The sequence below is a fragment of the Tetrao urogallus genome (genome assembly GCF_951394365.1).
Source record: "Tetrao urogallus genome assembly, chromosome: Z".
In the NCBI taxonomy this organism is placed as follows: Eukaryota; Metazoa; Chordata; class Aves; order Galliformes; family Phasianidae; genus Tetrao; species Tetrao urogallus.
Window position 1 is genome coordinate 10737833 of NC_136816.1, and position 23712 is coordinate 10761544.

Here is a 23712-nt window from a genome sequence, read left to right on the forward strand (position 1 = left end):
ACAAAGGTTACTCAGCCTTTCCTCATAGAGCAGATGCTCCAGGCCCTTTATCATCTCTGTCTCTCCACTGGACTCCTCCTAGGAGATTGCTGTCTTTTTTTCAATGATGAGCCCAAAACTGTATTCAGTATTCTAAAGGTGGCCTCACCTCCTTTCACCTGTTGACCATGTTCTTTTTAATGCATCCCAGTATGTTGTTGGCCTTCTTGGCCACCAGGGCACACTGCTGGCTCATAGTCACCTTGTTGTCCTCCAGGACACCCAGAGCCTTCTCTGTAGAGCTCCTCTCCAGCAGATCACCCCCTAACATGTACTGATACATGTGGTTATTCCTTCCCAGGTGCAAGACTCTACACTTGCTCATGTTAGACCTCATCAGATTTCTCCCCACCCAACTTTCTTTCCTATACAGGTCTTGCTGAATGGTAGCAGAGCCTTTCAGTATATCAGCCACTCCTCCCAGCTTTGTAACATCAGCAAACTTGTTGAGGGTGGACCCTATCACTTCATTCAGGTCGTTGACGAAGACCAGACACAGCACCAACCTCTGGGGAACACCACTAGTTACAGGCCTCCAAACAGACTGCACCGCTCATGACAACGCTCTGAGCTCTGCCAGTCAGCTCGTTCTCAGTCTTCTTCATCATCCACTCATCTATCCCACACTTTCTAAGTTTCATAACAAGGATGCTGTGGGAGAAAGCGTCAAAAGCCTTGCTGAAATCAGGGTAGATGGCAATCACTGTTCTCCCCATAACTACCCAGACAGTGATGACATCATAGAAAGCTAGCAGGTTAGTCAAGCATGATCTCCCTTTGGTGAATCTATGTTGACTTCTCCTGACAACCATCTTCTCTTCCAATTGCTTGGAGATGGCATCCAGAACAACTTGTTCCATCGCCTCTACAAGGATAGAGGTGAGGCTGACTGACCTGTAGTTTTCCAGATCCTCCTTCTTGCCCCTTTTGAAGATTGAAATGATACAGGCTGTCTTCCAGTCCTTAGGCACCTCTCTTGTTCCACACAAATATAGTGACTGAGTAGTATAGTATAGTGACTATAGTAGCTGAGAATTTGCTCTATCCAGTAGTGATGGTGTGCTCTTTGTATCTTTTGCAGTTTCCATGGAAATAAACAGAAGGCATTACTTTTGAAGCAACCTATGTAAATTACTGGCTCATTATGCTACATATGTGGGCATACTGTGGATTATTATAAATTATACATGGATTTTAATACAGGAAACCAGAGATGATTCAGTAACTGCACGCTAATAGTGAGTAATATGAACAAAGCAAGGACCAGAGTACAGTGTGATAGCATCAATCAGGAGTGAAAGACCAAGGAATAGAGCAGTGCCACAGTTACATTTCCTTTTTTAACTTTGGCTCCCTCAGTCATCAGTTCATTGCTAGATTATGTTTCTGATAGAGGAGCTTTGTGAATTACCTTCTATAAGAGTTCAGCAAAATAATGGTATATTCTTTGTGTGCTTTCTTAGTGTCAGAAAACAGACGATAAAGTCCTACTGGCATGAACACATGGATGCATTCTCTGTGACTGACCATTTAAATGATCAGAGTGGTTACTTTGCCCTCTGCTGTCAGTGGAGTATGAAATGAGCACTCTGAAGGGAGTATGTTGCTATTTTAAAATTTCCTTCTGGAAATACCTCTCTTCTCCAGGTCAGTAGCTACTGCCAGCGTACAAGCCTAGGAAATAAAGGCACTGTCAGTCATTTCCTCAAATGCGTATACGGGATGTCAGGGAGCAACTGATGCTCATTCCAAGTAATCTTGGATACGTTGAAACCACCATTTCTTTCTGCTGTATATAATCTGCTTTAAAAGAGATGGCTGTACACAAAATCAGGTTCTCCTAAAATGCATCAAACAACAACAAAGACAGTTTTTGCAACCAGAAGGAAACTCATAATGCCCATTAAACAGATGTCTAGTGTCAGAAAATGGCTTGGGATTCCAGCAGTACTTTAAAAAAGATGAAACGATCTTGTGAAAAATACAAGGAAAAACCTTTCTTATTAATAATAAATAACAACAGGCATTGCAGAGTTGTTTGTTAGTTTGGATTTGTAATTTAATGTCACATTATTGCCCCCTGCTGATAAGCCTTCAAAAATCGACTTTGGATTTAAGGAGAGATAGACATCATGCTCAGTAGGTAACACTACTGTGCAGAAATACTTGCCTTAAATTAAAAAAATAATAATCCATCATATCTCTCACCGTAACTTATCCAGCTCAAATAAATCATATTGCTTTTAAGTCTGCTCTATGAAAAAGCTTATGATGTGAAAATTAACAGAAAAAAAGCTTTACAATTGACACAAATGACACTCTTTTTACTGTTTGTTTCATTGACAGGATATAGGGAAATACTGTAGCCATATAGGAACTAAATCTTAAAGGAGAGGAGGTGTCTTCAAAATTCCATGGAGTCAGATAATAATCAGTGAAATATGCCTTGCCAAAATGATGTAATTGTGAAAGGTTGAACAAATGGTTTACTGCAGGGTTAAACTACAAGGAGCTAAATGATAGGCCTTTTCATGGCTTCTATTATCTGTCTTCTAAAAAAGAAAAGATATCATTAGTATTGATTTCTATAGACTCTCTTGCATTAGGCAACATGATTCCATAAAATAGCTGGGGATTCATTTCCTCACTTTTCAAGTCACAGTGGAAGTACTTTTCCTCCACTGTTGGTGAGTAAAAGAACACTGCTGTGCTTCTTCCAGTTTGCAGTAACACCTGTGGTGGAAAGTCTGAAGTGTTTACCCATTCATCTTGCTGCCTGTCTGAGCTACATACAGTCTTGTGCGAGTGTCCATAGCATTGACTGTCCATAGCTCATAGGGACATCCACTCCTATGTGCATTCCCTCTGAAGAAAGTAAAGAAACCTGTGTTGTCCCTCTCAGACATGAGGGAGCAGTGAATTTGGCCTTTCACAGGTCATGCCCATTCAAAGAGGCTGCCCACAGGCATCCCCAGGTTGGCAAGAGTGTGATGAATGCACTGGGAACAGAGTTGGGGTGTTACAAGATGAAGCCATGGGCCATGAATCGCATGGTGAAAGGTGGGACAGGATGGGACTGAGGTATCCCCAGCCATCCCTGGGTGTCAGGTCTTGGGTATTCTGTTGGGATACCCTTGTCAGCTCTGTCCCAGTCATTATCCACAGCTTGCACAAACACTGCCATATAAATGCAGAAATTTGTGCATTTTTTTTTATCCAGGAGGAGTTTGGGTAGACAGTGAGGGCAAAAGCCTGCTGCAGCTCATAGCCGTTTGGGCATTTCATGCCGCACAGTTTCATATTTGGCATGTTTTGGCTGGTGTGGTATAGCACTGGGGCATTAATAGATAAGTGTGGGTGGAAAAAGGACAGCAAATTTTGTAGTATTAAAGCATTCATTTTTATCAAGGAGAGGAGATCTATTTCTTCTGTGATAGGTGGTCAGCAAACCGGGTTTTGAAAATAGATATCTCCGTCTCTTGAATTGTCACCACAAATGAGAAGTGCACTGAAAAAGTAGGATATTAGGATAGAGAGGAGGGCAGACTGTTATTGATGTCAGTTTCTTAGCTGATAAAGACTGTGTCAGAGATCAGTGATCTAGGAAAATTCTGAAGTTTTTTGACAGGACAGTATTATGTGATGCTTTCATGTGATATGGCACCATGTCTCCTCAGAAGCTTATGCACCTTTTGGTGTTGATATCAGAGAAAATATCCCAAAGTTAAAATGTGTTCTAATGTCCTTGTTAGCAGCCTGAGAGGGCAGGCAGCCAACGAGTCACTGAGGTTGCCATTACTGTTCGTCAGAAGGATGAAGGATGTTTTCTAAGGTCTTCTCCCTCTTCCTGCTACAGCCTTGTGTTTCATCTGCTGCTACAACTCTTACAGGAGTTGCTTTTAAGAGTTGCATACCCCATCACGCCATGTGTATTGAAGTAGCTTTCCTCCTATCTTCTTAGCAGCCCCCAGAGAATCAGTGAAGGAGACTGAGAGAAAATCTGTTATGAACAAATACATCTCTCATAGAAACTGAAAATAATGATGGAGGTCATATGCTGCTTTGATTTTTGTGTTATTATGGAAAACTGTTAACTTTGAAAACAGAAATGCCAGGATAAAAATACGCTTTTAATTGATAGGTGTAACTCAGGATTATAGGCTGTAGAGGAGCTCTGCAGCTGAAGTTCAGAAATCTGCCAGCTCTGCATGAGTCTTTCAAATCACTGGCCTCAGTATCTCCATTTATTCCTATCCTACCTTGGTGCTTGGAGCAAATGGAAGAATAATTAATGCTTTGGGCTTAGTTTATATTCATGTTCCAACCTTGGGTACATAAAAGCTATTATACTATTAAATGCACAGCACAGCATGTGGTTAGGCTTTCCTCCTTCCTTTATGCTGACAGTTTCAGCCTGTAATGCATGGGTCACACTTACCGGTCAAAAAATAGGCTTAAATTTATTGTGTAAAAATCACTGGCAAAACGTAAGGATCTACAAATAAAAAGGCTGAAACCTTGCTTTGAAGTAAAGACCTGGAGTGGGTTGAATTATGCTTGATAATCAAGCCTCATACTGAGGTTCAGTTGATTTCCTATTTACAAAAAATGTTATTCCAGTTAAAGAACTTTTAAAGATAAAGAACTTTTAAAGACATGTTAAAAACATTAAAGACATATTTAAAGACTATTTAAAGACATATCTTTATGTCTCTGATGCCATTAGGAGTTCTTTACTGCTTTAATGCAGCTAAATTTGGAGAAATCTGGCTTCCTCATAGGTGAGCTCCTGGGTAGCTTCACATATCTGCAGTGTAAGATGAACTTGTAGCAGATAGAAATTCTCCAAGGACTGGCTGTAAAAAGGAAGCTGAGACCACTGTAATCTCATGAAATATCTTTTCTGAAATGTATTAATTAGGAACATGTAAAGTCCTTTTTTTGTCTCTGAGAGTTTCTTCTTTGGCCTTATGAGCTATATTGACTGAATATATATATGACTGAACTTAATTACCAAAATTGTAAAGCTGGACTATTAATTCTGGAAATGGACAAGTAGGAAGTTCTGTTGAGATCAGACGGGTTTCCACACAATCCCAGTCTCAAAGGCCCATGTATGCTGTTAGCATTCTCTGAGATCTTTTCCAGCTTGTGTCACCTTGCTGCTGGAACAAAAAAACTCTTACAGCAGAGCTGTACCCTGAAATTGTCTGTTCGCAGGATAGACCTGACTTTGAACCACAGTTCCCAGAGAAAAGTGATCTCAGGATCAGACTGCAAAGGCAGTTATATCAGGTGATGGATCGAAAATGCTTCTGAGTAGTGGCAGCTCTGATAGATCACTGGCTTCCATATTTATTTAGGCACAGCATAAAATATGTAGTTATTCTGCATGATTAAACTGCTCACTTGGAATTACTTTACTGTGAGGGCTGCTCTGAAAGAAATGCTTCTTATTTTATGTTGTTGGCTCACATCGACAGATGTGGATATTGGTCATAGGGCAGCAGAGGTTGAACCTTCCCACCCATATCCCGTTACATGTCGTTGCCATGTGATGGATGGCAGCAGAGGGGCAGTTTGACAGAACGCTGCCTGATGCGGAAGAGCAGCTTGAGCAAAGGTGTGGAACTGAACTCCTCCATGTGGAAAAAAATGATACCGATTTGCTAAATCTAATGATGTTAATGTGCTCTTTGTATCTGTTGTGGCTTCCGGGGAAATAAATAGAAGGCATTATACTTTGAGAGCAACCTGTGTGTTAGGTGGAAGTTCAGTGTAAGTTATTCCTGCTGTCTCCAAGTATTATTTCATGATACATTCCTCTAGCAGCTGTGATTTTTTTTGGTAATACTCTATTGAACAGTAAAAATGATTTGCTGCATCCAGTCCTTCTGCAACCTAAGAATTGTGTAGTTGGCAAGATCCTTGGCATCCATTTGCAGCCATTATTTTGCTGTGGTCAGAGACTGCAAGAGCCCTTTGCTGAGTGATACGCACTCCCTCTTTCTGCAGACCTGGATGTGCTACAGGAATACCAAGGTGAAACCTTTTAAGGCATGTCATTTGTGATAAAATGGTACAGAACAGATGCTTAACAAAGTGCTGTAGAGATGGAGGCTGTTGTTGATCCCTGAAGAGTTTACACTGCTATCTCTCATTAATGCTAATGGGTGAAATGTACCTATTACCCTCACACCTCAGTGGGAGAAGAGGCGCATCTGGATCAGATGGACCTGTAATTAATTGTTGTCTCCATCTTCTTTGTTATGTGTAAGTACAGGCTTTTCTGAAGCAGCTGTTTAACTGTTTCCTTTCCACTTTATTATCTACAATGTGAATATTTAGACCTGTCTTGAGAAGTTGCAGTCATGGCTTCATCTCAGTTTCAGTAGTGCTACAGAAATATCCAGAGACATACCATGAAAATGCTTCTCCCACTAACTGTTTTGAGTAAAACTGTCTTCTAGTAACACAAATCCAATTCTTCTGCCAGTAGATGAGGGAAAGTGGATTATTTAAGAAAGCAAAGTCTTACAGGTGAGATGATGTGTTTTTTTCCAGGTACCAACATCAGAAGAAATCTACGTCAGATGAAGGCAGTTTAATCTGTTGGCTAGAGATAAGTAAAGGTAGCACTTCAAAGAAAATTCATGGCCCCTACACCAGCATGAATTTCAGATTTCACTCTCATGAGGATATTTCAGGAAACTGTCTCAGTAATTTTTAGATGGAGACTTTATCTGCCTTTATAGAAACATGCAAGTGAGACCTTCAGACCCCGTTGTAGAAAGTTACAAACGGGTCTCTGTAGGCACAAGTTTCATGATATTGGGGATTGCTTTTAGTTGTCTGTGCTTGTGACACCCCCTGCTGCAGCATCAGCACTGGAAGTCCTAGAAAGCATTGCCAAGGTGCCTAGACTGAAAATGGTCACTCCCTCTGGGCAGAACAGCCTGGGATGTGATGGTAAGTTTTACTGGTACTGTCCAGCAAAGAGCAATGACACAGTCCTAACAGCTCCTTCCAGCAGTAAAACTGCTGAGAGTGCCATACATAGTTAACCTGTTTTCACAGCATACCACACTCTTACCAGCTGGCTTATTAAAACACAGCAGGGTTTTTCAGTCTTTGTGTAGCAATGGGTCACCAGACCTGGTTCGGAAGGGAAGGTGCAAGTCTGCTTACAAAGATTGGAAGTGTGAGCCACATGTGCCCAGAGCTGAGAACGCTTAGGCAAGTTTGTATTGCTCTGCTCATTAAATTAGTGATTTTCAATTTATGGAATTAAATGCAGTGAAGCTTAGTGGAAACAAATAAACTGAGGAGGGCTGCAGTAATTCTATGACTGACTATCCACAACAGAAAATGTCATACAAAGTGTTTGGTTTCTTTCAGAAGGAATAGAAATGTGGTCTTTTATGTTGTCATTTATGTGCAAGAATAGTTTTTCAGTTATCAGTCACACACATTAAAGGCATTGTAAGATATGTTATCAGTAGTGTGTGGAAAGGCTGATAAGCTGAAAGAATTTACCTATTTATATACAAATACCAACAGTACTTGCTTGTTTTATTTCCAAATTCATCTATATGGATTTGCATTATGATTTATACAAGTGACAAAGTAGCTCAGTGCACATAGCAGAGGGAAACTTTTGCAGTGGCTGTTTGCTTGTCTTGCAGGATTGTACAGCCACATAGTGCATGAGAAATTTTTATAACCACTTTTCTCTCTCCTTCAAGTTCTTGGTCCCTTGTTAAGTACCCTAGGGAGTGTTCAAGCTGATCAGAAAGCTCGGTCTCCTGCTGTCAGTTGTCTCTTTCCTTTAGGCTCTGTCTTTTACAGCTTTATGTCTCCCTCCAAAATGGAGCTGCCCTCTTGTTTTCTTGTTTGCAAAGCAGTAGGCCCTTTTGTGCTCACAGCCATCTAGAAAAGGTACTAATCCTCTGAGAGTTTCCAGCTGTGCTGAAGAGAGTGTATGCAGTCTGGGAACTGAATCCCGCTGGCTGCAATTAAAGTAATTCTGTTTTGGTTTTACATCGCTCTTGGAGACATTCTCACAGTGTTAAGGTGAAGGGGAGGATTTCTGGATGTATCCCAGAACCCAGGGATTAATGTGTCTGACTCACGTTTCTTACTCGGAGGATCTCTTTCTTTGTACTCAGGGCACACTCATATAATTATCACTTGCAGAAAATAATTATGGGTTGAAAGAAGGTTATGTGCTTTGCTTCCTATTTCTTGGACATTTAAACAGTTGTTCCTCTTTTTTTTTTTTTTTTTTTTTCCATAGAGTTCCCACAGTTTAAAGGGTGCTGTGAAAGGTAGGTCTGCAAGGAGAGAAGCAGTGCAGGCAGGCTTGTAGAGAGGTACAGAATATAAAGCGTGGGGAGGAACAGGTGTTGAGTGAGGTGCTGCAGAATTAATGCATTTTAATAGCTTGCTCTTAGGGAAAAACACAAACCAGTTGAATCCACATTGTTGACGCTGGTCTAAAGTCAAGCAGAAGTTTTTAAATGGGGCTGGATCAGACATGTGGTGTGCTTTGTTAACTGCATCATGGGCAAGCTTCTGCAGAATCAGGATCAGAGCATACATCACTGAGTTTTTCATGTGCAGATTATTGACTAAACCAGAAAAAAGGGAGTCCAATAGAACGATAAATCTCCATGGTGACCCGAGGGCAGTCATTTTATCTCCTGCTTTTGTCTCCTCTCTGTAAAATGGTGATAAAAGCATTTTCTTATCTTAGAGTGGAGTAGTTATGAAAAACATTAAGGATTATGATTTGCTTAAATACTGTGTAATGAAGGCCATTAGGCACCTTAGACAATTCTATTCCTCGTTTGCTATTCTGAACTGAAATACTGGGGGGGGGGGATTATTTTTTCTCAAATGAACTCAAGGAAATACATCAGTAAGGACTGATAAGTATACCCTGTGAAATATTAGTGCTAAACTGTGTTCCGTCTTCTGAACGATATCACTAGATGGTTTCTATCTTGTCAGCCTACCTGCACTTCCTCACCACTTCATTCAAATACCGCAAACTTTAAAATAAAGAGAAAAGGGAAAATTATCTGCTACAAGGCCACCATGGCTGCAAGAATCCAGGATTTCTGCACTTGTCCTTTTAAGTCCTAGTGTTATTAATTGAAAGAGTGGGTGACAAAAGCTGATGAAGGCATCTGTGATTAGTAAAAGCAAAAGAGCCACAATTGCCACAAGAAATAAACACAAAACTATCACCAAACAAAAAGGAAAAGGGAAAGGGGGAGAAAAAGAAAAGGAAAGGCAGAAGGAGATAAAAAGAAGCTGTTGACAACAGTGAATACTCAACATGAATCACAGAATCATGCCACAGACATGGTCAGGTTTTCACTGACTGTAGGAGCAGCAAAAATTTTACGCATATTCACGTAAATAACTGGTCTGTATTTTCTGTACCTCATATAATCCCGTCTCCATGGGTCCACAGAAGGATGTGTTAAACTGCAGGTCTAATTTCTGTTTTGCTGTTGCTGTTTCCCCGAGATGTCCAGCATTCTCAGGATTGTTATCTATTTTTGCAGATATGTTTTTATTTGCTTGTTTATTTGTTTTTCTCAGAAGATCAAAACACAAAAACCAAGCTGTGAACAGGATTTGATTTATTATTGAGGTGTCTGTGCTGTAGGTCAGTACTGACATAAGTAAGTAGAGGGGCATTTTATATGCAGGAGGTGTTTTCATGCAGCACTGAGGCAACATGTTGCACTGGGAAGGTCAACTGCTGCTAGAGAGTACTTTTGGGATAAGTGAAATCTTTCACATAAAACAAACAAACAACAAAAAAGCAAAAATAAACAAACGAAAAACATCAAAAAGCTTTTTTTTTTTTTTTTTCCTGAAAAATATGCTTTTCCTGTGCCATCCAAGGAACGGCAGAAGTTCAGTGCTTGTTTTCTCCTTTTTCCTGTGACGAGGGAAAAAGCAGCTCCCATTGACCCATCTCTTTATGTCCTACCTCATTTTATTTTATACGCTGTCAACCTGAAGCATTTCTGGAGATGTGTTTGGAACAGGAGGGATGGGTCAGGTTATTATTGACAACCCTGGTTGTGTGAAGTGTTGGAAGTAAGCTTCAGTACCTCAACCCAGGTAGTCTGTCGTGTTTATGTCTTTATCAGGTGCAGTGGTGATAGTGTCACTGCCTTCCTCTGGTATTAATTTATAAAATTGGTTGATCAGGTAATCTATAGCCACAGAGGGAATTAAATTCTCATCTTCTAATCCCTTAATTATAGAACTGTGTTTGTTTATAGGAATATATATATATATATATATATAGGATATAGCACAGCTTCACCAGGGGAAGGTCATGCTTAACCTATCTGGTGGCTTCTATGGAGTGACAGCATCAGTGAACAAGGGAAAGGCGACCGATGTCATTTACCTGCACTTGAGCAAGGCCTTTGACATGGTCCCTCACCACATCCCTATCTTCAAATTGGAGGGATGTGGATGTGGCTGGAAAGGTGGGCCTGGGTGAACCTAATGAGGTTCAACACAGAAAAGTGCAGAGTTTTGCACTTGGGCCGGAGGAATCCCAGGCATCCATACAGACTGGAAGGAGCGGTCCTTGAGAGCAGCCCTGCAGAGAAGGACCTGGGGGTCCTAATGGATGAAAAGCTTAACATGAGCCAGCAGTGTGCTCTTGCAGCTCTGAAAGCAAATGGTATCCTGGGCTCCGTCAGAAGAGGGGTGGCCAGCAGGGACAGGGAGGTGATTGTCCCCCTGTACTCTGCTCTTGTGAGGCCCCATCTGGAATACTGTGTCCAGGTCAGTACAAGAAAGATAGGGAGCTGTTGAGAGGGTCAGAGGAGAACCATGAAGATGATCAGGGGTCTGGAGCACCTCCACTATAAGAACAGGCTGAGGGAGCTGGGCTTGTTCAGCCTGGAGAAAAGAAGGCTGTGGGGTGACCTCATTGCAGCCTTTGAGTGCCTAAAGGGAGCCTGCAAACAGGAGGAGAATCAACTCTTTGAAAGAGTTGATAACTGCAAGACAAGGGGAAATGGTTTTAAGTTCAGGGAGAGGAGATTTAGGTTGGATGCCAGGGGGAAATTCTTTACAGAGAGAGTTGTGAGGTGCTGGAACAGCTGCCCAGAGAGGCTGTGGATGCCCCATCCCTGGAGGTGTTCAAGGCAAGGTTGGATGGGGCCCTGGGCAGCCTGGTCTATCATTACATGTGGAGGTTGGTGGCCCTGCCTGTGGCGGAGGGTTGGAGATTCATGATCCCTGATGCCCCTTCCAGCCCTGGCCATTCTGTGATTCTGTGACTGATGTGGATTGCATAGAATAATGGTGAATGCATACAAAATAGTTGAGCTTTTCCAGGCAGCGCAATTAATCAGCAGTAAACTACAAAATGAGACAAGACCTCTTTAAGGTTCATATTTTTAAGTGTGAAGATCTAGATTCAGGCCAGAGACTCCTCCAGAGGCGGTTGCAATGGATGGGATAGGCAAACAGGGCAGAGTGATCCCAGCCAACTGTCTGGAGAGACAGGATTACTGAGCAGTTTCCTAAAGCTTTCCTAGTAAGCAGCAGATGAAGGGCAAGGTGAGGGGCTGGAGGCAGGTTTACCTCAGGATGAGCCTTCATCTGACCCACAGAGGACTCTTCTGGTTGAGCAGAGAGTATGCATTCCCCATTGTGGGCTTGCCGCTGCGGCAGGGAAGCATTTTGGCTTTAGCTTCCTTTATCCCTGTAACAATCCCTTCCAGCTCCCCACAGGTTTTAGCTTGCCACTTTCTGCTCCTGCAGTGCTGCCTCTTATCCTGCTAGCTTTCATTGATCGCCGCCGCCCCTGACACTCACATGCCCTTTGATGAAGTAGCTGTCCAAGCTCCCATCCCTCCACAAGCTGCGTTACGGACCCACTTTCTATGTGAGACGTTCATTAGTGTCATTTGCCAAAAGGTTTATGTAACAGATGTTGCAAAGCGGCAAGCAGAAACGCACATGCACACACACGCACACTAGCATTGCAAAGACCATCAGGGTGTTGATGATGGGAGGATTGTCTGCAGGACTAGAGTAGCTTGAAGGCATAGCTGCATCTGTTAAAAAGCAACTAATGTCTCTATGTCACCATGCTGTATTTTCAGCTTGTCATCATGGCTGGGACTGTTCTGCTTGCCTACTATTTCGAGTGCACCGATACTTTTCAGGTGCATATCCAAGGTTTCTTCTGTCAGGATGGCAATTTGATGAAACCATACCCTGGAACAGAGGATGAGAGCTTCATTTCACCTCTGGTGCTCTACTGTGTGCTGGCTTCGACTCCGACAGCTATTGTAAGTATAAGAAATTATTTGAATTCTCCACTGCTGCTCCATAAATAACAGCAATAGTCCTGTAATACGTCTGTCCCCTTTCCTCTCTTTTCAGCTGTAATTGATTTACACTTAACTGGTCTCCACTTTGCCTTAGCCTAATATGATCTTCATCAGTTATCTCCAGATGTAATTATTCTGAGGTAATCATAAAGTAAGATTGAGTGGTAGAGCTTGTTAAGCCTGCTACAATAGCTTGCCCACCTCAGTGATTAGTTGTCAATTGTCTGGGCTCCAGAGAAGCATGAATGCAAAAGTGATCTATTACTGGATATTAAAAAACAAACAAAAAAAAAAAAGGGATAAAGCAGGAGAAAAATGTTGGCTGGAGGTGAAGCATGTTCAGGATTATTTGCTGCTGTAGTAGGAGGACTGTTGTAGGGCTTTAAAGGGCTTAGAAAAACAGAGAGATGCTCAATATTGAGAGAAGTATGAATGCTCCCTCCTTTGTATTTCAAGTTTCTGTAATCACACGGATAAATTCCCATCAGACTACATCCTTTGTTTCCTTATGTTGCTTTCTTTTCCTTTTTTTTTAATCTTCAGTATTTCTTAACTTTGCTTTGTATATCTTTTAAAACTTAATTAAAACCATCCATTATATATTTACTTGTGAGAGGCTAATTGCTGGACTATAGTCCGTTTCATTTTACAGTCTGCAGTAATATTAATGCATGAAACAGTGTAACACAGAACCTGATAAGAAATATGAAAGATATCTGCATCCACAGTTTTTATCAAAAGAGACTTTGTGAAAATGAGTGGTAATTTCAAAATGATTTATGTCAGGAGCTTATGGAAATCCTCTGCAGTAACAGTGTTGTTTTCTCTATTGGAACTCAGTTGCTGCAGGGAAGATGTTTCGCAAATGAAAAAATAAATGCTACATTTCTCCCTAGTGACCTTCACAGTAACTTTCACAGGCTGTGCTTTTAAAGTGAGTTTGAGTGACACTGTTATATCTGGATGCTGTGACACTGGAGTTAGTAGGAGGACTGTTCCTTGTTTCAGTGATATGTTATTAAAACTGCTCTTTTTTCAGTTGGATCTTCTTTAAAGATCCCTGGTAAAGTTGTCTGCAAACCTTTCAGGTTCTGCTCTGCTGGATCAACATTTCTTTCCTATCAGTGGCCCAGTAACTTTTTCCTAGTTACTTATGAACAGCTGGTTTTGGGAGTTGAACAATGCTATTTTCACAGTTTATTAAGCAGGAGGTGAAAGATTGGAGAGAACATCAAATGGGGGTTTTGTGTACAGAGAATTTCAGTTAAAGGGCAGTGTGGAACTGATGGGTCTGTCTTGCACACTGCTAGCAGAGATTACAGCTTTGGTCCTGAGGTACAGTAATCACACTAAATTATGGGATCTGAGGTTGTAAGCCCTGCTCCTTGGGATGAGCTGCGCTGTTGAACAGACTCTACTGCTTCATTTAGAGAATGGTCAGTGATACTTGGTCAGTGCCATTGCGGAGCTCTTCACTACATGCTTTGTTGTGATCTCTGTGTACAACCTCTAAGGAGACAGTAGATCATTCTTCCTGGATAAACAAACATTTTTCTTTTTATTCATAGCATATTATATATTAACATCTTACATAATGTTTTATTTATATTATTGTGTTGCAGTATTAATATATTACTTAAATCCTCTCTGTATAATTTCTTAGTATTGAGCTAATTCTCAACAGAACAGATGTCAAAGGGATCTTTTTCTGTGCTCACAGGCCCTCAGCACAATGTTTTTATCTGAGCAACTTGACTGTTTCTCATACCCTTCTCTTTCTCAGAGACTTTCCCGTCCTTGCAGGATGATTTCAAACTTTGGCTTTAGTTGATCCCTGTTTCCACTCAGTTTTCTGCTGAAGACTGAGTTTTGGCAATGATAGTTAATAAAAAGCTGGTAAGTGGGATGGAAAGCGAGCTCAGATTCTCTGTAAGAACTGTTCCTGCATTGCATTGCTGGTCAAACCACTGTGTGTGTATCTCTGCAACTATACCCGGGTAGGTGCTGCCTGTTGTTCAGGCAGTATAAGTCCAGGAAGTGATTTTCGATGCAATTGAACATCCTTGAACACCCCAGAGGTTTCAATAAAAGGAGTAAGTGCAGCCATTTCTACTCATACTGTGATGATTATAATCTCCCCTGCCTCTTTCCCACTCCCTCTTCCTTTCCTCCCCCCTTCCCCCCCCCCCCCCCCCAAAAAAAAAAAAAAAGCAAAAGAAGGAAAGCACAGCTGTGTTTTGTAAAAAGGAAGTTTGCATGCATTCACTGTGGGCTAAGCTACTTTCACTCTGTGCACTCTGTTCTTGGGAGTAATCACTGACAACCTGCAGCTCCAATATGAAGAAATGACATAAGTACAAGGTAATGCCAGTCCTTTTTTTTTCTCTGCAAGACTATTGCTTCACTTTCTGACAGTGAATTGGTTGGCTTGGCTAAGAGGATTTATGGTAGTGAGTGCTGCATGCATATTGCCCTTTCTCTAATACCTCATGACAGGAGGGGAGTTGTTAACAAGAATAGGAGCCCAGCAGTAGCCAGGAAGCACTCTCAGTTCTGCTTAACAGCCTTTCTGGAGCCATGGAAAATAGTCCAGGAGTCAGTACAAACACTCTCAGATGAGTCACAAGCAATCTGTAAGTGCAGTCCGGTGTGCAGAGCTCTGAACAGGGCTCCAAGCCCTGATTTTAGCATAGATGTGAGGTGTTAGAGTGCTTGAAAGCCAAAAGGGAGCATCTTTATGAATGTAATGGAATATCGCTGTGTCTCCGTCATTTGGCTGAGACAGAGGCTGTGGGGAAAATGAATGCATGTATTTTACAACACGTCTCAGATGTGCTGTTGTGATTTGGTACCACTGTATGTTCCTTTCCCTGCACTGTAGTGGCAAAATAAATGAGACCAGCCTGTTTTTCTGCTATGCTGGGTAGTTAATCATCATACATCGGAATTACGAAAGTCTTTTAATGCTTCTGGTGATAACCTTTTAGTCTCTGATAATGAGAGTTTCCTGCAAGGGGAGATGCCCGAATCTCATGGTGGCACTGTTAAATAAATTAAAATCATGTATGCCTGACTCCATTCTCTGAAATGCATTTTTCTCTCAAATGTTCCACTGAGGATAGGTCAAATGCTTTCATCTGCCTTATTCATTTTTAATTCTCAGAGTGTATTGATATTAGCATCTTTGCTGCAAAGCAGAAGGGAAATGGTGATTTCAGTGATAAATTGCACCTGAAAAAGGACAAACTTGTTTTTCTTTGTAAATAAACATCTTATTTCATATTTAGTGGTTTGTCCCCTAAAACATGCATGCTCAAATTTAAGTAGGAAATTATGCTGTCTCTTTATTGCTAGAGTAAAGAGATTCCTACAGTCCTGTCTGTTTTAGATTGTACTTGTCACCTGTACATTCTGGCACCATGAAGAGCTTCCTGGGGAAAGAAAGGTGAAACCATTCGTGTCTCATGCCAGTTATTTTCAGTATCCACCTCTTCCTCTTTGCCCTTCTTGGCAGCTGATTTCAGTTGTGATGATGTTGGAGATTGGTTACTAAAAAACTGTTTCTTCCAGCTGTCCTATTTTCACAGTGAGATGGGGTATAAAAATGCTTTCATTGTGTCTTAGTAAATTAGAATGAGATGAGATGTGATGGAGTGGAATGGAATGGAATAGTTTGGTTGGAAGGGATCTTCACTGATCATCAAGTCTGAGTGCCTGACCACTTCAAGACTAACCAAAAGTTAAAGCACGTGATTGAAGGCATTCTCCAAATTCCCCTTGGCACTGACAGCCATGAGGCATCAATCACCTCTCTAAAAAGTTGATTCCGGTGTTTGACCACCTTCACAGTAAGGAAATGTTTCCCGGTGTGATGTCTTATCTTCCCTTGGCACAGTTTTGACCCATTCCCACACACCTACCATCAATTCCCAGGAGCAAAGCCCAGCACATCCCTCTCCATTTCCCCTCCTCAGAGAGCTGCAGAGAGCCACTTCTCAAACTTCTGTTCTCCATACTGGGCAGTCCATGTGTCCTCAGCTTCTCCTCACAGGAGATGCCTTCCAGACCTTTCAGAGGCTAGGGTTAAATTAGTTTTCTCCTTGGCAGTCGTGGCAAGTACTTGGCAATAAGCTACCTACAAAATATGTGCGGACACAGAAAGGGGAGTGGTGAGGAGGAGGAGGAAGATGTTCATCTCCATATCTTCTAAGAATAAAACAGAACTTTAGTCTTTGCCTCATCCACTTGCAAAGGGTAAGAAATTCCAAACTCTCAAAAAGCTGCTATTGTCTTTGGCTTAAGACAGCCTACAGCAACATATCTGCACATTTAGCTAGCAGACACAGATCTTCACACAGAATCACAGAATCACAGAATCACCCGGGTTGGAAGGGACCTCAAGGATCATGTAGTTCCAACCCCCCTGCCTAGCAGGGCCACCAAACATACACATTTAGATCAGGTTGCCCAGGACCCCGTCCAACCTGGCCTTGAACACATCCAAGGACGGGGCATCCACAACCTCCCTGGGCAGCCCGTTCCAGGGCCTAACCACTCTCCTCGTAAAGAACTTCCCCCTAACATCCAACCTAAATCTTCCCTCCTTCAACTTGGATCCATTTCCCCTAGTCCTGCTATTGTCAGCCCTTATGAAGAGTTTACTCCCCTCCTGGGTGTAGGTTCCCTTCAGGTATTGATAGGCTGCAATGAGGTCGCCCCGCAGCCTTCTCTTCTCCAGGCTGAACAAATCTTCAAATGGACAACCCCTCTTTTGGTGATTGTAAGTACTTCAGGCGGGGTGAAATTAGTGACAAGATGAATGTGTTTATTTTTGGAGTTGGGGTCTTAGCATAGCTTTTTACTTAGCTGTCCTCCTGGTGATAGGGAACATGCAATATTAGAAGCAGCTTGCAAGTGGAGCTTGAGTTCCATGATAGCAAGTCTGGTGAATTTAAAAGTTATATCCTGCAGTATCGTCTTACGCAGAGACTGAGAGAAATTATAATATTTCAGTGCGTTGTCAATTCCAAAATAAGGAGGAGTGGAGTATTATTACAATTTGGAACAGAAGTAATAATTATTTGATTTTTTTGCCAATATGAGAACTTTACAAAAATAATGTTTCAATCAGAACAAATTGTTTCATATAAACATAAAATTTTCAAGCCATTTCCTTAAAAATGTTCTGGATATCTCAAGCATTAATTTGTGTTCCTCAAGGGTGCAGGTTTTCATTTCCTTGAAGTAGGATGGGAAGTGCTGCTGCTGTTTTCATGCAATCTTTTTTTCTGTATTTCCAGGAAGGAGGTAGCAGCTCCTTGTAGCTGTTAATGGGCCAATACAATTAAGTTCTTCAAAAGAGTGTTTTTTCTAAGATAACATTATGGTAATCAGTTAAACAAAATGGTGGTCTGAATATTTGTTAGAAGATGAATTATGATGCTATTCTTTTTTGTCTGAAGCAGAAGGAAACTGTTCCAGCTTCTCTCTAAACCTCATGCTTGCCTTACAAATTTCAAAAACTTTTTTTTTTTTTAATGTTTTTCCTGTTTTCATTACCATCTTTCCTCTTTGGCTTTGGTGTAGTGCAGCCTCCCTAGAAGAGAACCTAGGGAACTTCCGTGGTGTGCTGGCTGAGTTTCCTGCAGCTGCTCAGCAGCAGATGCTGAAAAAAAACAGGAGCAGCTTCTGCTGTTCAGAGCCCAGTTACAGCAGCTTTTCCAAGCCTTTCCATGCAGAAGTCCCCAGGCTGTACTAGCAGTGATGCAGCAGGGAGCACTCAGACCCCTGTGGCAGCATCAGTGTCTGGAGTGTCCCTCATGACTTGGAAGGTATGTCCCTTTCCAGGGAGGCATATGGCCCAGTGCTTGCACAGACTTCTCTGTCTGGCCTCCCATTCTGCTTAGCTGCAGAGGAAGAGCTCAGCCTGAGGGTGTTAGCAGCTCCCACTTTGAGCCTGGGAGTGAGCTGGAGGAGGAGCCTTGTGGCTTTGCAGGTGTAGTCTGGGTTGTGGCCTCACTTTCTCTCTTTGAATCTTGTCATGGTGAGCTGGGACATCTAGGAGTATCATACGCATCATTCACAGCAGTGCATTAAAAGGACTGTGGCCAGCAGCTTGAGGGAGGTGACCCTCCTCTCTAGTCTCTCTGGTGAAGCCACATCTGGAGCACTGTGCTCAGTGCACATTTGTGGGCTCCACAGTTCAAGAGGAGAGAGTCTAACAGAAGGCTACAAAAATGGTTGAGGCCCAGAGCACCTCCTGATGAGAGAAGGCTGGGGGGGGGGGGGAGGGCCTTATCACTGCTTCTCAATAATGGGCAGGCATCCAGAGAATGGGGCTGGGCTCTTTTTGGTGGTGTGCAGCGCAGGGACAAGGCACTGGGCACAGACTGGAACACGGGAAGTCCCATCTGAGGAGAAACTTTTTTACTGTGGAAGTAACAGATCGCTGGGACAGGCTGCCCAGAGGAGTTGTGGAGTCTCCTTCTCTGGAGCTATTCAGAACCCACCTGGATGTGGAGCCTGCTTTAGCAGAGGGGTTGGGCTGGGGAATCTCCAGATGTCTCGTACAACCCCTACATTCCTGTGATTTCTGATACAGACTTGAGATACACTACAATCCAAAATAGGAATTACTGTGGGCCCACTCCAGGCCTGTGCTGAAGAAATGACTGCTGGGGCATTCTGTGAAGGTCACCATTCACTTGGCAGGCATGCTTTCCCAGTGAGAACTGTGTGCAGTCATTTTGAATCTAGCTGATCAGGGTCCCCGTAACCCACACCTGCTTGTGTTCTCTTGTTTTGAGTGCTCCACATAAAGTTTTTCTCCCAGCCTGTGCCTTCCTTGTCTTAGTTGTTGTTGGGATGCTGCAGACTTAGTTAATTTAGCTGTATCTATTTGTGACAATAAAAATGCCACCATATGCATTCTTGCAGAGAATTCAGGAAATGTCATGCTGCTCATTGAGCAAAAATTAGTTATGATGTCTCTAGACCCAGAAACATATTTTTTTGCTGCCTGAAATTTTCCTATGTAATAGCATGTCCCTGATATGACCTGCTGGTCACAGTCCTTTTAATGCATTCCTGTGAATGATGCGTATGATACCAGGACACAAACATTTACAGAGTCATGGGCACACCGGTATACCTCAGTCCTAGATGTCCCAGTTCACCATGACAAGACTCAAAGAGAGAAAGTGAGGCCACAGCTAGACCACACCTGCTGTTGTTTTCTTTGATGAAATGGTGTTTACATTGATTGACTGTGCTGCAAGGATGCTGTTAAAGCAAATGAGTTGAAAGGTTTTTCAGACTCATAGAAATCAGAATATTGTAAAATACTGTCTGTACTTCAGAGTGAAAGGAGCAAAATTCTTAAATCTCAATCCAGCCTTGGCTGCTGTGACTATACCATCAAGTAATTAACTTCTTAAATGGAATGTGTCTCCTCGAGGCTTCCCACCCTCACCCACATCACAGTCCCTGCAGGAGAGGTATTGCAGGATGCTACTGCTCTGGAATATCCTGCAGGCAGTATACCAGATTCATACCTGGACAGCTTATCTTAGTCCATCCATAGAGAAACAGATCCTTTTGATGTTTACCTCTAATCCATTTTTAGAGTGCAATTATGTAAAAAATCATTTGGCATTTGACTGTGAGCTCATCAGAAAGTGGTGTAAGAAGCAAAGATTAAAAGGAAAGATAAAAATCCATTTCCCTTTGAAAGCTAAAGATTGTTCTTGTGTTTAAATTGATAATCAAACAAATTAACATGCAGCAAAGTATGCAGGAGTGCAGAAAGGACTAAGTGCCCCCATTGCACTGAGAATTTGAAAGGGAAAGATGTGGCATGTCCAAAGGTGTTGGTACACGCATTGAAGGACTGTCTTTTCCAGGCTGTAGCTGTGTGTGTTCAGATCCATCACAGACAAAAGGCTGTTTATGAGAAAATAAGAGAGACCATTTATCCATCTCTTTGCTAAGCAGGAGCCAGGAAATAAGAAACATGCAGCAAAGGTTTTTGAGAGCTGAATGTTGAGGAGAAAACATTGTGTGGCAGTGCCAATGATGGGAAGCAGTAATGGCATGGAGGAAATTGAATGAAGTTTTCTCAGTAGACAGGTTGAAATCAGCAGAAGAAAAATGACTGCTCTTGGAAAATATTTCTGATCTGTAAGGGGCCTTTGGGACACCAGTGCAGTACTTTTACCTAACAGCAATACAGTGAGTAAAAAAATCCAAGCATAAGCTCAGTGTAGTTCATGAATTTGAGAATAAAGCCATAGTGTGACACTACCTTAGTTTCCCTATTGCACACCTCATCTCATGCTGCAGATCACCTGGGCTTTGATTTCCCATCCTCCAACGCAGTTTTCTTGCCATTTCTATCTGATAATTGAATATGATACAGCAATTAATAAACCTACCATTGTTTTCCAAAATTGAAGTAAAAGTGGTAATTTGGGTGGTTTTGGTTTTTTTTTTCCACCCATATACATGAGTCTAAATTTATATTTCAAATTTAGAACTGAATTGTACCTGTTCATGTGTTGCTGATTCTGTTCTAGCAAATGCTGAGGTACTTCACACTTCTGGGAGGCCAGCTGGACAGTGTCCACATGCAGTTGCCCATTAGGTTTTAAATCATGAAAATCAGTGAAGTTATTCATCCTCAGAAATGAGGAATGAAGAAGAAAAAATCACATTTCTGAGCCATGCATTCAATTTCACATGGATTAGTCTATCAGAACAGGTGCCCAAACTCACCACGAGTTTTTAGAGCTCAGCAAGGCCTTGAATCCCTCTCTAGAGCCTACATAAAATGTACAAGGAAACAAAATCCTCAAATTCAGGCAAGAAAATGCAGTGGCAGAGGCAGAACCATGATAATAGACCAGCTATATCAAATTAGCTTGAGTCATCTCACGAATAGAGTATTATTAACATGTACCCAGAGATTATATTAAATTGAAAGGAGTGGTCAATTAAAAAATCTTATTTTGCTGTGCTGCAGGAATTCTGGGATAGCTCTGCTTAATCAGTAGAGGGAAGTTGGACAGATTTATACGGTGGCAAAATTTACTTCTAAATCTAAGTGGAACTAATTTGTCTACATGAGCGTCATGAGGAGAGTGCAAGATAGCCACGTTCCTTGAAGCCAGGGTGGAACTGAGCCTGGAAAACACTCAACTTCTGATGAGAAGGAACTTTAAAATGATGTAGTGTTAAAGAAGGATTATGTTTTATACCTAACCTTTATTTGAAAAGTTTGGGTTTTTTTAAGTCAGTTATCTCATGTCTTCCCAGACTAGAATTTGCTCAGAGCGTGCATTCCTCCTCAATGTACTGCCCCAGGCAGAGAAGCAGAAAGGCAAAGCATTAACTCAAACTTCTCAGTATTATCATAAGTCAGATAATAAATGACTTGAAACAGTGTCACTTTCGAACTGCTTTAGTACAGATGGTCTGCTTCTTAATTCCCTGCCTCATAGTTAGGGAGCTGAGCTTATTGAACTGCTTGCCAATTCTGTTAAGAGGAGATGCAGTGAAATGAGATAAAGGCAATATTTTAGTGTGACTCCCATGAATTGACTCCTACCCCCCAGATGCCATTATTGACATACATTTTACAACTACATCTCTCACCATCAGCAGTTAGAATTGCAAAGAGGTTGAGCATACTTGGCTTGAATGTCAATAATCAATAAGAATGCTCATCTGGCTTAATAAGGATAAATTTTTGCCCTTGAAACAGCATACCATCCCAGCCAAGTGAGCTAGAATTTGTTCCTTGAGGTTTGTGCTAATTCTGTATCTGTGTACATTTATGTGCACACGCTTCAGTAATAGCTTTCTTTGACTATTATGGATTCCTCTTGCATGTCTTATAATAATGGTCTTTTTATTAATCCATTTCAGAAACAGCTATCATATTCCATGGAAAAAATGAATGTTCTGTTCACAAAATATATATTTATTAGGCAAGAACAGTTAACGTGAAAATCAATAGATCCCTGGAGATTTACATTTTGGTGTTTTGGTACATTAAGCAGGACAGATGGTAAATAAAATAGATCAGAACTCTTCCTGTGGCCTTCCTACTGCCCTGTGTGTGCAATCTATGGCTGACTGGCTCAACTATGGTGTAAAGAGCAATGACTTCATCCAGCCCTCCTCGCAGGAATTGTCCCAAGCATGTTCAGCAGTACCACCACACCAAGCCAGGATATGGAGGGAACCATGCAAGTGATGTAATATTGTGGGTAATTGCCTGTGCTGCCTTCACATCTTGACAATTTTTACTGGCTTAGTACTTACAGCGTATGACCTTCAAAATGTTTGGTGACCTCAAGGGTTTTGCAGCTCCTGACAAGTTTCCAATGGAGGGATATCCTTCATCTAAATCTCTTTTCAGAAGTGGCAAGAGCTCTGTTGCCTGTATGGCAGACTCAGACAGATGTATTTCTAAGAAGGTGTAAAAGCTGTAAAGAATATTCAGCGTTGTGGGGGCTTGCTGGTAGAATGTTGGGATGGAAGTCTGCAAAATCATCTTCCATTTTGCTACTTGGATAGAAGCTTTCCATCTATGAAGTCACTCCTGTCTGTAAATTTTAAATGGTAATCCCAGGACATGACATTCTGTGTTAATAGTAGTAAAAATAAGTGCTTCTGTGATCCACAGTCATGCTAAAGCTTTCTTTGTTCCCTGTATTCCAGAAATTAGTATAAGGCCTTAAATTTTGAGTGTCTTGCCCCAGAACATGAGAACAGCAAATCTTTTTCTTGGCAGGGAGCCGGGTCATGGCATTACATCTCAGCTGTGGAAGTGCAGTGTCCCAGAACGCAAAAGGGTGCAGTAGTTTCTGTGGGCTGGAACGAGACACTCTTGTTTCAGTATTTGCTTATGTCACGTTTAACCTTCTGTTTCTTTCCCTTTCCTGACAGATTTTTATTGGGGAGATATCCATGTATTTCATAAAGTCAACCAGAGAAGCCCTAATTATCCAAGAGAAAACTATTTTGACTGGAGAGTGCTGTTACCTGAACCCACTGCTTCGAAGAATCATACGTTTTATAGGTAAGCATCTTTAGCACTGCAAATTTACTTCCTCTTTGCATCAAAATAGAACAAAACATGCTAACCATCTACAGCACAAAGTTAATTAAGCTGCGAAATCTTTGCAGGTAAATTCCACTTTAGAGGAATTGTCCCCCTCGGGATTTGCAAGGTAATGTTTGAAATGTGCCATATCATGCTGCCTGGGCCTGGTTTATATCCTGC

The 23712-nt window shown here is 41.7% G+C and overlaps 1 protein-coding gene across 1 annotated transcript in view; it reads left to right on the forward strand.

Annotated features, from left to right (window-relative positions):
- The window catches only part of PLPPR1 (phospholipid phosphatase related 1), a gene marked incomplete at both ends in the record, with an annotated part of 64405 nt that overhangs the window by 21749 nt on the left and 18944 nt on the right, over nucleotides 1–23712 (forward strand). The window contains 2 exons of the mRNA XM_079548443.1: nucleotides 12195–12383; nucleotides 23376–23508. Of these exons, the coding sequence (XP_079404569.1) occupies nucleotides 12195–12383; nucleotides 23376–23508 (322 nt within the window). The remainder of the gene's footprint in view (nucleotides 1–12194; nucleotides 12384–23375; nucleotides 23509–23712) is intronic.